Below are 14,119 nucleotides of genomic sequence, written 5' to 3'. Positions count from 1 at the left end.
AAAATCACCTGAGGAACCGGGTCCAGGAACGGCCGCCCTTTGGAAAGGTTTGTGGTGTTCCACCACTGCAGAGAGTGATGGGTGCGGCCGTCCACCAACACCAGATCCGTCAGCTGACCCTGGGCCTGGTTCCACTGTCGTGCTAGGCACTCTTGGAGTGGACGCATGTGGAGTCTTGCATGGGGCACTATGAAAATGCAAGATGCCATAATTCCTATGAGCTTCATAAACACTCTTGCTGGAAGAGAGTGTTGAGGAAGGAATGTTTTGCGCAAGGCTTGTATGCTTGCGATTCTGGCTGAGTTTGGATAGGCAATACCTTTGGAGGTGTCTATAGTGGCCCCGAGATATTGCTTTGTGTGAGATGGTAGGAGATGGGACTTTTGGTAGTTCACCGTGAAGCCTAGCCGGTGGAGCAGTTGAATGGTGCTGTTGGTATGTTGCACACATTGGTTGTAGGACGCGGCTTTTATGAGCCAGTCGTCTAAGTAAGGGAAGACGTGAATATGTTGACGTCTGAGGTGTGCTGCTACAACTGCTAGGCATTTGGTAAACACCCGTGGTGCGGTGGTGACCCCGAAGGGGAGAACTGTGAACTGGTAATGTTGACCGTCCACCACAAACCTGAGGTACTTTCTGTGAGAAGGGTGTATTGGAATGTGAAAGTATGCGTCTTTCAGATCCAAGGTAGTAAGAAAGTCTCCCTGACAAAGGAGCGGGAGGACTTGTTGTAGGGTGACCATGTGGAAATGGTCTGAATGTATGTATGCATTTAGAGGCCGGAGGTCCAGAATGGGCCTCAGGGTCCAGTCTTTCTTCGGTATTAGGAAATACAGAGAGCAGACCCCTAGATTTTGCTGATTGACGGGGACCTGCTCTATAACGTGTTTTTGGAGGAGGGAGAGCACCTCCTGTTTGAGCAGTGTGGAATGTTCTTGAGACATTAGACGGTGCCTTGGTGGGATATTGGGTAGGGTAGATGTTAGCTCGAGACAGTACCCTGACCGAATAATTTGGGTCACCCATTTGTCCGATGTTATGGACTCCCATGCGTGGATAAAGTTTTGTAGTCTGCCCCCGACCGGAGTGGAATGGTCTGGGGGGAGCGGAGGGAAGTCATTGTGCTGGCGGGGTGGCAGAACGGGTGGTGTTAGTTTTGCCCCTGCCCTTATTGTTGTTGCCTCTGTAACCACCCCTTTGGTAGCCCTTTGAAAAGGTATTTTGAGGAGGGGATTTGTAGGAGGTAGAGGCGCCATCGGTGGAGTAGCCTCTGCCTGTGCCACGAAAGGATGAGCGTCGAAAGGAGCGTTTAGGGGTTTGTGATTGCAATGCCCCCATAGACTTTGCTGTGTCTGTGTCCTTTTTCATCTTCTCTAATGCTTCGTCTACCTTTGGCCCGAAGAGATTTTGTTGGTCAAAGGGGTGATTTAGTATGGACGCCTGGACTTCAGGCTTGAACCCTGAGATCCTGAGCCAGGCATGACGACGAAGCAGGACACTGGTATTTATGGCTCTAGAGGCAGTGTTGGCTGCATCGAGGGCACACTTAATGGAGGTGTTAGTAATTAGCTTACCCTCCTGTATCAGGTCATGAGTTTTGCGTTTGTGTTTTTCTGGGAGGTGCTGTATAAGAGCCTCAAGCTCATCGTAGTGTGCTCTGTCATAGCGCGCAAGCAGCGCTTGTGTGTTTGCAATGCGCCAAATGTTCGCGGCTTGTGAGGCGGTGCGTTTGCCAGACGCGTCTAGAAGTTTAGATTCCTTATCTGGCGGTGGGGCCTCTCCTGAGGACTGTGAGTTAGACCGCTTTCTAGCTGTGGACACAACTAGGGAATCTAAGGGAGCAGGGCCCTTAATGTATGTAGGGTCGGTGGGTGCCGCTTTATACTTTTTTTCTATTCTAGGGTTTAAGACCCTGGCCCTGACAGGGTCTTTGAACACCTCTGCAGCATGCTTGGTGACACCCTTAAGCATGGGCAAGATAGCTGTGGACTTGTCCTGAATATCGAATGTATCCAGTAAGAAGTCGTCTTCCACTGGTTCACTATGCATTTCCACCCCATGGTAGTGTGCTGCTCTCTGCACTAAGTGGTGAAACCCTAATGAGTCCTCTGGGGGAAGACGGCCTGGATGGGTATAGGTCGTCCTGAGGCACATCCGGTATGTCAGGGTTTTGGTAGTCTTCCCATGGGTCTGGGGTCCCCGGTGGAGTGGGGTCCATGGGGGCGTCCGTCGGGTCATAATCTGGATCCCCGTAATCCGGATCTGGGGACGGGGTCGGGGAATGCTGAGGCAAAGGTGGCGGAGACCTGGGAGGGGGAGGAGGTGGAAGAGGTGGAGGAGGAGGAGGTAGTGGGGAGGGCACTCTGAGAGGAGAAGTAGCAGAGTCCTTCCGCTTGGGCGGTGGAGGAGGAGCCGGTGTGTCAAGACGCCTTTTCTTGACAACTAAAGTCAATAGCCCAGTCTTTGGATCCTTAAATAAGGTCTTTTGTAAAGGATCTGGTGTAAAGAGGTCCAGTGGCACCGAATCGTACGCTGGCGCCGATGTTTTCGGAGCCGAGGATTTTGATGGTTTGTCTGCGCCATGCTTTTTTGGAACCTCCGGTTTTTTCGGCGTCGAAGTAGTTTTCGGCGCCGGAGCGTCGGTGCCGAGGGATTTGTGTTTATGTTTTGTCGGCACCGAGAGTCCAGGCTTCGGCACCGGTGGCTTCGGAGTCGAGCTGGGCGTCACTTTCTTCGGTGCCGGACGATGTTTATCGGCACCAGGCGTCGGCTGGCTCGAGCCCGAGCTGCCGTGAGACTTGTGAGGCTTCGACACTGGGCCCGAAGGTGGGGTGATAGAAGCTGTGTGCTTGGTTTTACCCAGGCCTGCAGGCGAGGGTGTAACCTGAGTCTCTTTGGTTTTGGGCGCGGGGTGGGAGGGGGTAGAGTACTCACGACCCTCTGCGCCAGTGTGATGTCCTCCACGTCGGAGTCGTCGGCCTCCGAAGCGCTGACGACGTCTTCCTCCTGCTCGGTGTGTTGTTGCCCCGAAGCTCCGGTGTCGTCTCCGAAGATGTCCGGTGGAGCCGCGGTCGATGAGTGCGCCATGGTGCGTCGAGTTCTTCGATCCCGGATGGTCTTTTTGGAGCGAAAAGACTTACAGGCGGGGCAGTCTCTAGCCTCGTGTTCTGGGGAGAGGCGAAGTTTACACACCTGATTGAGGTCGGTGTGGGGAAATTTAGACCCACATTTTGGGCACTTTTTGAACGGAGTCCTTTCCATCGGCCGGGACCGGAGTCGAGGAGGGCCCGAAGGCCGGTGCGCGGAATGGAGAAAAGTGCCGCTTTGAGAGATGAAGATAGATGAAGAAACTAAGAACGAGGATTTTCCGTCGAGGCTGGAACCGTAGAAGTTCGAAGCCAGAGCACGAAGTATCACATCCGAGCCCGATGGCGGAAAAAAACAATCTGAGGATGGAGCCGAAGCCCATGCGCAGTACGGACCGAAGGAGGAGTCACCGAACTCGTGACTTCCAAAGACTGTCCAAAGAACAAAAACAAACTGCAAACATCCAGGCCCAACACCAGATGGCGATCTATGCTAAGTGTACAATCTGCAGCTCATATGCCTCGAACATATAGTTCCAACAAAGCGGATGTTAACAGTATTTCGGTGGCGGGAAACCGATAAAAGAAGAAGACGAGGAACAAGCATTGGAAAATGCAGGAAAATATGCTACAGCAAATAGAACTGGAGGAAAGGTAAGTGGCACACACAGGAACCAATGAGAAGCCAGGAAAAAGAGGAGTCTCTTAAGTTTATATTAAAAATAATAGATTTCTCAAGCGCAGCACAAGCGCTGTACAGTCAAAACCTAAAAAGAGGGGATTACGAATTATGCTTAACTGTTTAATTTTTTTAGGGACTTATTTTTTTTATATTAATAAAGGGACCATGCTTTTGCGTTCATGTATCAGGTTGAATGAGTGTGAAAGTCAGTTACAAGGGCGTTGGTATGAGAAGTGTAGCTTGAATGCAAAAAAAAAAAAAAATTAGAAAATGATGAATAGGTATTTTTTTCTATAGATAGATCAATCTGTATCATAAATATGATACAGATTAATACATCTATATAAAGATATTTCAATTGTTGCCTTAACAGATGTGAAGAAACAAAATTACATAATTATCAGTTTTTGGTACCGCACAGTGCATATTAGTTAGGATTTTTTTTAAAAAAGGAATATAGGTCAGGAAGGTTATTTTACATTTGTTGTGCTTCTATTACCCCCTTTCCTGCGACCTGTTCATTTATTAAGCAGGAATACCGCTTATTTACGTTATAAATCCGCATCCGGTCACACAACAATTCGAATCTTTATTTCCACTCAAGGGACAAGTGACAAACCTAGGATGCATTAGCAAGCAGCGTAGCCCTTTGATTATAACTCAGGCAAAATTATTATATGCATAACTCAACAAATGAGGCCCCTCCACCAAACCAGGCAACGTGACCAGACAATTCTTTGCATATGAATTCAAGGATCAGACAGCCAGTACACAGTCTCAGAGCTGGGCCAGAAAACAAACCCAAAACACATCACATGACAACAATATCCGGTCTGCAAGTAAAGCCTACAAATTCTATGCAAAGGCACTCCCTGACAAAAACCAGTGCCATGTGGCCAATGTATTGGAAGACCGTGTGCAATACAAACAACAATACATGTCTATGTTTTTTCAAAGGGCACACCTATGTTATGTTCCAATCCCATTTAGTGCCGGGAGGCTTTCCTATGAGAAAGGGGGGGGGGGGGGGGGGGGGAGATGGGGATGGGGCGAAGGACAGACAATGGGACAAAGGACTACATTGCAAATCATCAATGCTACTGCACGGGCCTCATGGCACACCCGTCTCCTACACCAATGTGCTGGAAGCACCATTAACTGATGTTGCTTTGAAGCAGCCAACAGCAGTCTCTTTTGCTAGGATGCTACTTCCTACTCTGAGCAATTATGATTCATTTCTATAGACCATATGTTACGGACTTCAGTAAAGAAAAACACACACAGTATTAAACTTTTAATATCAAATCAGGACATTTCGCAGGAGGAAATTACAAAAAAAGCACCGAAAAGTTTCATAAAATAATCAGGTTTTCAGAGTTCAACGATCCAGCCTCATACGTGTCAAAGTTTTTGAAAGGTTGGAAATTTGATGCAGATACCTTTTGAAACCAAAGGGGTTTCCTGATAAGGCCTCTGTAAAAAAAAAAAAAGATATTTTGGCATAAAGGGCTCTAGAAAACCAGGCGATATGAATCTTGCGCTTTCTCAAAGTCTTTAAGTTGCCCCAGCAGCACAGTCTCTTTAGGGAGAGAATGATGTGGCGAACGCCGCTTCTTCCTCATGGCTCGTTCCCGTTTACACTTCTCTGCTGGTCCAGCCGGCCTTTCCGTAGCATCTCCATCTGCTTGGCCTTGAGCCACCTCTCTCGCGACAACGTAGTCTGACCTGCACTCAGGGACAGCAGCCTAGGCAAAAACAGCAGTTCAATTAACCGGAAGTCCTTTCACAATGATTAATCCAACCCTCACTACAGGACTTTTGCAAAAACAACAGCTCTAACCCTCTTGTAGGACTCCTGTTAAGAAAGCCTACAAATAACTTGCACTTTGAGTCCATGGCAAAACAACCTTACACCAGTGTTAATCTCAAATTAGGTCTACATCGACCCAGCATCCTACAAGTCATTGCACAGAGTGCCTTTGCTCCACAAAGGACCAATTTTCTTTAGACAGGTTTGGTAAATCTATTAAACAGTCAACAGGAAGTGATCTTTTGCAGTTAGGGTCAGTTAAAAAGTCTTAATGATTCGAAAAGTGCTTAACGGCCGATTTAGACTGGTTGTTTCAAGTGATGGGTTACATAAGGCTGGCTTTCACACGCAAATCAAATTTACACCAAGTTGACAATAATATGTGCCTATTCTTTTTTTTTTTAAACCGTTTATTGCAATCTCAAATATATACAAGTATGGGCCTACAACCTTCCGGCCGGCCGCTAAAGTGACAAAAGCACATGACATACATACGATAAGGCACTTGGCTTTGCATAGACGATGAAGCAGGAGGTATCAACAACGTGGGCCACATAACTCTGAACCCACAATACGGTTTCGTTTTCTACAACACAACAACATAAAACCACACCCGCAAGGCAACCCACGATCAAAAATGACGACATGTGCTCCTCAAGTGGGGAACCCCAACCATCTAAAGAAATCCAGAGGGGGGGAGGGAAACTGATCCAGGACTGGGAGAACAATGTGCCCAGGGCTGAGGGAGGGGGTCAACTATGGGGATGGAGCTGGTGAAGCGGGAGGCAACAACGGCGGCTCGCAAATACCCCCGCGGTAAGCGTTCCAGGGGCCCCATATCTTCACCCATGCCCCAGGCTTACCCCGCGCCACATATACCACCTTTTCTCGGAACATGCACCAATCCATATGTTCTTTCCAAGCCGACACCGCCGGGGGTCTCTGAGATCCCCACAGCTGAGCAATGTCACGTTTAGCTATCATATATCCCAGAGTCACCCATCGCGTCTGCGGAACCGAGTAATCAGTCGGTTCCCACACATTCAGCAGGCATCTCCTCGCTTCAGGCAACAGTGCGACATGTGTAACCGCTCGCAGGACCTCATGCACACCACGCCAGAATCGCTCCACCCTCGGACATTCCCACAGAATGTGTAAAAAAGTCGCCAAAGCACCACACCCACGCTTACACAATCCATCCTCGGCATAGCCCATACGCTGAAGCCTTGGCCCCGTCATATACACCCGGTGGAGTATCTTAAGCTGGACGAAGCGAAGGCGAGCCGGGATGGCCACCTCCTTCGGAGAGGCCACCGCGGAAATCCAGTCCTCGTTGTCCAACTCCAGCCCATCGGCAACCCAAGCCTCGCGGAGGCCAGTCAGTAAGCCCGAGCGGTCATTTATCAATTTCTTATAAATGAGGGAGATCGTGCTGTCCGGAACGTGGCCATCTAGCACTCTATCCTCCAGGGGGGAGGACTCCGGGATGGAGGCCACGTCTGGGAAGACGGAACCCAGTGCGTGACGGACCTGCAGGTAGCGAAAGTATTCACTGCCCTGCAGCTGAAACTCCGCCTGCAGCGTCTCGAATGTCTTGAATCCTCCACTCGTCCAGAGATCTCCCACTGTACTGATGCCTATCATGTCCCACCTCTCGAAGCCCTTCGAGGTCCACAAAGAGCCAAGCCTCTCCGACGCATACAACGGTGACGCCCGGGTCAAACGGTCCTTCCATCCCATAGCTGCATTAGCCGCGTGCCATACTCGCACCATGACACGCGTGGGTCCCGTCAAGCGGGAATCGGGCACGCTAGTGTAGAGCGCTCGATTGTAGTCGCCACCTGGCAGGAGCATTTTGTCCATTTCAAATGCCGGGTTTAGGGCGGGCCCATAGAAGCCGTGATTAATTGCAGCTAACTGGGAGGCCCAGTAATACCGCTTAATATCCGGGAGGGCAATCCCTCCGTCGTACCACGGGAGCGTCAATTTTGCCAGGGCTATACGCGGCCTCCCGTCCCAAAACAGACGGCGCTGTAAGCTTTCCACCTCACGGAAGTAGCGCGCCGGGACCAAGTCCATAGTGTTCTGGAGAGCGTACAAAAAGCGCGGCAATGACATCATCTTGAACAATGCCGCCCGGCCGAGCGGCGAAAGCGGCAAGCGCCGCCAGCGCGCGACGTCCTCCTTCAAGCGCTGGAGGGGGGGAAGCAAGTTTCGCTCGTAGCGGGCCACCGGGTCCAGCGTGATATAGACCCCCAGGTATCGAAATCCCTGCGAGGCAATCTGGATCGGACAGCCCCGAGGGAGGACAGGAGCCTCCCCGGAAAGCACATAGACACAGGATTTAGCCCAGTTGATGACAAGGCCTGAATTACGGCCAAAGGAGCGCAGAACATCGACCAGGACAATCAGTGATTTGCGCGGGGAGGCTAGGTACAAAAGGATATCGTCAGCGTAGAGGGACACGCGGTCCTCATACTCGGGGGTCCAACGGAGACCTCGGATAGAAGGGTGCCACCGCAGCCACTCCGCCAGGGGTTCCAGGGCCAATGCAAAAAGGAGCGGCGACAGGGGACAACCCTGTCGCGTGCCCCGTCCCAGCACGAATGGGGCCGAGACTCGACCATTCACCACCACCTGTGCCAATGGGTCCGAGTACAACAATTTGACCCAACTGATGAATCCCGGGCCAAATCCAAATTTCGCCAACATCGCCCAGATGTAGGGCCACTCGAGCGTGTCGAACGCCATGGTGGCGTCCAGGGACGCCAAGATGGCCGGCTCCCGCACGAACGGAACACGCGCGAGCACCCCGCGCAAGCGCCGCAGATTAAGGGCCGTATTGCGATGGGGAATGAAGCCGGACTGGTCTTGGTGGACCAAATCGCCCACCACGCCGACCAGCCGGTTAGCGAGCACCTTGGCGAGGATTTTAGGCTCCGCGTTTAAGAGCGAGATAGGCCGGTAGGATGTAACCCGGTCCCGCGGTCTGCCCTCCTTGTGGATAACCACGATGGTAGCCAGACGCTGGTCCGGCGGGAGGGAGCCCCGCGAGTGAGCCGCAAGGAACATAGCGCGGAGGTGGGGTGCCAGTACGTCCGGTCGCAATTTATACAACTCGATAGGAAAGCCGTTCGGGCCCATGGCCTTGCCAGAAGCGACCGAGCGGATGGCGAGGGCAATTTCGTCCGAGGTGGGGGCGGCATCCATCAATTCCCTGTCCTCCATTGAGAGGGAGGGCAGCGCGATGTCACGCAGCAGGGCATGGGAATCCTCCTCCGGGCAGGGAGAAACCGGGGAATATACCTCGCGGAAATAATCCGCGAAGCAAGAGACAATGCCTTCCGGCTCAGTGACACGTACACCATCCATTCTTTCAATCAGCGGGACCACACGACTAGCTCTCTCCTTCTTATCCAACCATGCAATCAACTTACCAGCCTTATCACCCACATCATACAATCGCCCCTGTTGCTCTCTGCTGAGGCCCCTGGCCGCCTCCGTGACGAGGGACCTATAGGCCGCCTGCTTAAGGTGTAGAACGTGCAGCGCAGCGTCAGTCACCCCACTCCCCAGACCACCCTCCAGTTCAGTGATTTCGGCCTCCACCCGGGTCACCTCCTCCTGTGCGCGCCTCCGGGCATGGGAAATAAGGGAGAGGGCCTCCCCTCTAAGCACAGTCTTGAAAGCCTCCCACAGGGAAATGGCAGACGGGACAGACCCCACATTCTCCTCAAAATACCGTTGCAAGGATTTAATCAAGTCAGCACGAATAGTGGGGTCGCGCAGGTACCAGGCATTGATTGGAGCTACCCTGCCCTCCCCCCTCGGGAAGACATCAAAGTGCAACAGGAGTGGGGAATGATCTGAAATACCCCGCGCCAGGTGGCGCACCTCCCCACTCTCCCGGCATAGGCCGCAGGGACAAGGACATAATCAAGCCGCGAAAGGCTACCATGGGCCCCCGAATGGAAGGTGTACTGCAGCTGAGTGGGATGCTTTAGACGCCAACAGTCCACCAATCCCAGCGTGTCCAAAAGGCCAGACAGCCACGCTTGTGCCCGGGGGAGGTCCCTAGGGGGATAGCGATCCAGAGTCCCAGAAGCCACCGCATTGAAGTCCCCCCCAACCACCAGAAGCCCCCCCGGAAGGTCAAGCAGGAGGCGTCCCAGGTCCGCAAAGGTGGTGGACTGTAACCCCGGTGGGACGTACACTGAGACAAAGACGACTACCTTGCCCTCCATTCTCCCCACCAAGACAGTGTAGCGTCCCCTCTCATCATGGCGCACCTCGTCTATTTCTAGCGGGAGCGAGGTCTTGACCATAATGCCCACCCCTCGCGAGCCCGATGTGAAGCCCGAGTGGGCCACCAAATGATAACCACGTCGGTTCATGGCACAATAGGAGTTACCAATGAGGTGTGTCTCCTGCAAAAAGACCACATCAGGCGAAATCCGTTTCAGATATTGCAGGACCACACCCCGCTTAATCCCATCACCCAGTCCGTTAACGTTCCAGGACAACAAAGTCAGGTCCCTACCCCCCATCACATACAGAAGCCATCATTTGTCCCCCCGAGAGCATCTCAAAAAATCCAATACAATAAAGGGTTTGCCTTGCGGTAGAAACAAACCACACCCCACCCCAACCCACCCATCCCCAACAGAACTCCCCCCACCCTGCACCCCTGCATGAGCCCAAACAGCCCCCCCCAAAGTGCAGTGTGCCTGTCGCCCCATGGAAAGAAAACTAACTAGTCCCCCAGAGGAGGAGGGAGATCCCCCAAGAGACCCCACACGACCTCCGCAGGAGGGGAACTTACCCTAACAGTCAATGGTGACAATAACACAGTCCAGAGCAAGGCCTACCATTAGTCCCTCAGTCCTGATCCGGCGGGCCCTCCCCACCAACCGCTCCCCCCCCCCACCTCCCCGGCCCCGATCTCCGGGCAGAGTGTCCAGCCAGTCCCCGGCCGCCTCGGGACGATCAAAAAAGTGCGTGCGGCCATCCACCTCCACCCTCAGCTTAGCCGGAAAAAGCATCGCATATTTGAGATTCAGGTCCCGTAGGCGACGTTTGACACCGAGAAAACTCAGTCGCTGCTTTTGGACCGCCGGAGTAAAGTCAGGATAGAAATTGATATCCATATTGTCAAGTCTGACCGGCCCTTGTAGCCTGGAGGTCTGCAGGATAGCGTCCCTGTCCCGAAAATTGAAAATCCGGGCGATGAGAGGCCTCGGAGGGGCTCCGACCTTAGGCCTACCCCCGGGGACCCTGTGGGCACGTTCCACTGCAAAAAATTTACTCAGCCCCCGAGGCTGGAGATGGGTGAGGACCAATTCCTCCACAAACAGATCCGCTGCCTCTGCCTCGCGTCCCTCCGGCACCCCGATAATGCGGACATTATTCCTCCGGGCCCGACCCTCGGAATCCTCCAGTCGACGATGCATCAGGGCGCTCGCCTGGCCAAGCCTGCGCACCTCCTGTTGGAGGGCCGCCACGTCGGATGTGAGGCCCGAAGTAGAGTGGGCCAAAGAATCGACCCGGTCATTTGTTTTTGAGAGATCGGCTCTCACGAGGCCCACGTCCACGAGGACCGAGTCGATCTTCTGCGCCAGAGTGTCAAAGCGCTGGTCCACCGAGGCCTTCATCTCGGCGATGGCGCCCATGACGTCTCGGAGGGTCAGGTCCGTGGGCAGAGCAGGAGCGTCAGTCGGGCCCGTAGGGGATCTACGCAGCGCCTCTGGAGATCCCTTCTGGAGGGTGTAGCGGTCCATATTGTTGGATTGATGGGCCGCGCCACGACGGGTCGACTTCACCTTAGCCCGGTCGCCATCTTGTTTTGTGGCCATGGTCGCGGTCCCAAATCGAGCCAATCTCCTCAAAAAGGGGGTAGACAATCCCGTTCAAGGGCTCCGGGGGGGGGGCGACCACCGCTCCGCAGGACGGACCGCAGCCGGCGGGCCGGCAGGGCACCCCAACAAGGCCACACCACCGCACACCGCTTCGCGACCCTACCTCGCCTGGCAGCAAGGAGGGCGCAAAAGCGAAAGTGAAAGTGCGGGGTGCGCGAGTCGCCCAGCCTTGCCCGCCGCTGTTATTCACTTTGTCGCCGGATCGCCCCACAACTCCAGTACGGGGGGCCGGCGTGGAGAAGGCCGCAAACCTTAATCGGTGCTCCCGCCGGTGTCCGAGGTCCGAATTGAAAACGGAAAACGGGCGTCACCTCAACTCGGGTTCACAAACACAGTCCCCTCATCTAGGACAGGATTCGGTCAGGATTTATGCAGGAGGTCGCGGAGGTCCTCGGGAGCCTCGCACCTATGCGGCCATCTTGGGTGCGCGCTAGGCTCCTCATGTGCCTATTATTCAAGAAGAAAAAGTTAGAAGCCCTTTTGTAGCCTTAGTGCAAGCATGGCTTGCTTAAAAAAACGACCAATCTGAAATGATATGGCCAACACAGCCTCACTTCTGTCACTTGAAGGCCAGAGTGCAGTGCTCAAGAAGAAGAATCCATTCTCACTAAAGTTAACCAAGTATCTTATTCAAACGTGACTCGATTGTCCCATGCCCTTAATCTCCACCATTTTGCACACCCAGAACTCACATCATCATGAACCAGTAATATGTGGAGGCTAAATTCCACCCGACTCATCTGCATTGTTCAAAGAGGCAGACCACACCAGACCTGTAGCGTTCAAATGTGTGAATTTGGAGCAACACCAGATCACACTTCGCGTACATTAGATCAGCCCCCATGGAACTCAAGACACATCCCTGACACATGTGTAGTCTTCTTAACTTACCTAGCAACAACCAGCATTCTGTGGAGGTCATCAGCTGTGATACTCTGGGGGTCGTACTTTCGCATTTCTACAAAATCATCCTCCACAGCCTGCAACATGACAAACAATATAATGAATGACTACAGATAGTGAGGAACCAAAATTACAGAGTCCCGTGGGGTGCAACTCTTGACTCAAACTGTATAAACGAAAAGCTGTTGTGTCTTGGTACAACCTACTTCTACCACTGTTTCTGAAATATACATCCAAGTATTGGCCAAATGAGGGGACATATATTGCTGTCTTAAGTGCAGTGTGCCCTCGTCTCAGACCAGCCCTCTGGTGAAACTTTGTCAAAGTTTAGGAATCATATTTTTTGACATCCTGCTGCTTTAAAAGACTGTTTGGAGGAATCCATAGGCCGATTTTAAGCCTCACTCACCTTGGTCACCTCATCTGATATGTTGTAATCCATCAACCGCAATAAGCTGACATACATGCGGAACTTATTCAGCGTGGACGGCAGCACAGCTGCCAGAAGACTGACCATGTACTCTTCCATGTTGGGTGGGATAATCTGTGGCTGGAGATGCACCTGGCAGTCAGACTTCAAAAGGGAAAAAATGGTAATTAATATACATCAACCTTTAATGACATGTCCGCAACCATGCACCCTAAAAAACTGAATACATTCACTTTGGTGGCACACAAGGGAACTTCGAGCACTCTGTCCACCATGAGCTGGTACCATTTGGATGGGTGACTGACCAGCTGTAGAAGTGAACCACCCTTGAGGAAAGATCAGCATGGCACTCGCTCTACTGTAGTCACCAGACCTCCACGTGAGACCCATAACGCTGCTCTTACAATACAAGTAATGAGCTCCTTGATACCACATTAGTGGCAGCTGTGAGCTATTCAAATTCTAAATAACATTACATTATCGATGCATTTTCTTCTCCTTATGCTCTCCCTAGCTACATATGTACATTTCGGACCCGTCCTTTGCTACTGGTTCCAAGGAGAAATCATTAATTGCCAGCCACACCAATTTGCACAATAGATCTTCCAAACCTTAAAAGTCAGCTTTCTCTTCCTCGCAGAAATGTGCCTGAAAAAGTGTTACATTTAATACGTTCCTGGCACCTTGAAAACAGAACCATCAATACTTCCAACAATGTGATCCTTTTTCCCCATATTCTCAGCTTGAGAAAACCCTGGCATACCGGCAGAAGAGATTTGCCCTCAGACGTGATCAGCACATTCACGTTACTCTGGAATTCCATCTGGTGGAAGCTGAAGTCATAGTCCACTTTTTGCCACGTGATGAGGTTTCCCAGTGCTGTCAAGTTGTGCACCCCTAGAAAAAGAACAGAAGTATTCAGGTCAGTCACCAGGACACATTTCAACCTAAAAGGACTACACAAAGCAGTAAAGAGCTGTGTGGCCTTTGTCAGCTTTTAAGACAAACTCCTGCAGCTTCAATCCTCCACAGAATGTCACCAACAAAGACAGCTCCAAACACCCTCGATTAATGACAAGACCAGCTGTATACTTCCAAGAATACAGTTATTTGTTTCTCCATAGATTCATTACCGACCATGGAAATTGCATGTCTTCCAACATTCTAATAAAATGAATGGCCAAGAGCCCAATATTTCCATTTCTTTCCGTGGGCAAGAGCGCAATATTTGCAATTCCGTCCATGTATTTGGCGTAACGTTTCAGACTCTGAATACTTCTACTATTTGGAATA

General features: G+C 51.9%; 1 protein-coding gene across 1 annotated transcript in view; it reads right to left on the bottom strand.

The window, feature by feature from the left end:
• Positions 1-5,047: 5,047 nt before the first annotated feature.
• Positions 5,048-14,119, bottom strand: part of MCMBP (minichromosome maintenance complex binding protein) — a 176,227-nt gene continuing 167,155 nt past the window's right edge. The window contains exons 13-16 of the mRNA XM_085602822.1: positions 13,590-13,723; positions 12,806-12,970; positions 12,385-12,473; positions 5,048-5,513 (exon numbers count right to left, since the gene is read on the bottom strand). Of these exons, the coding sequence (XP_085458948.1) occupies positions 5,387-5,513; positions 12,385-12,473; positions 12,806-12,970; positions 13,590-13,723 (515 nt within the window). The 3' untranslated portion in view covers positions 5,048-5,386. The remainder of the gene's footprint in view (positions 5,514-12,384; positions 12,474-12,805; positions 12,971-13,589; positions 13,724-14,119) is intronic.

Source organism: Triturus cristatus, chromosome 1_2 (genome assembly GCF_964204655.1).
Source record: "Triturus cristatus chromosome 1_2, aTriCri1.1, whole genome shotgun sequence".
Classification (NCBI taxonomy): Eukaryota; Metazoa; Chordata; class Amphibia; order Caudata; family Salamandridae; genus Triturus; species Triturus cristatus.
This window is presented reverse-complemented; position numbering and strand designations above follow the sequence as displayed.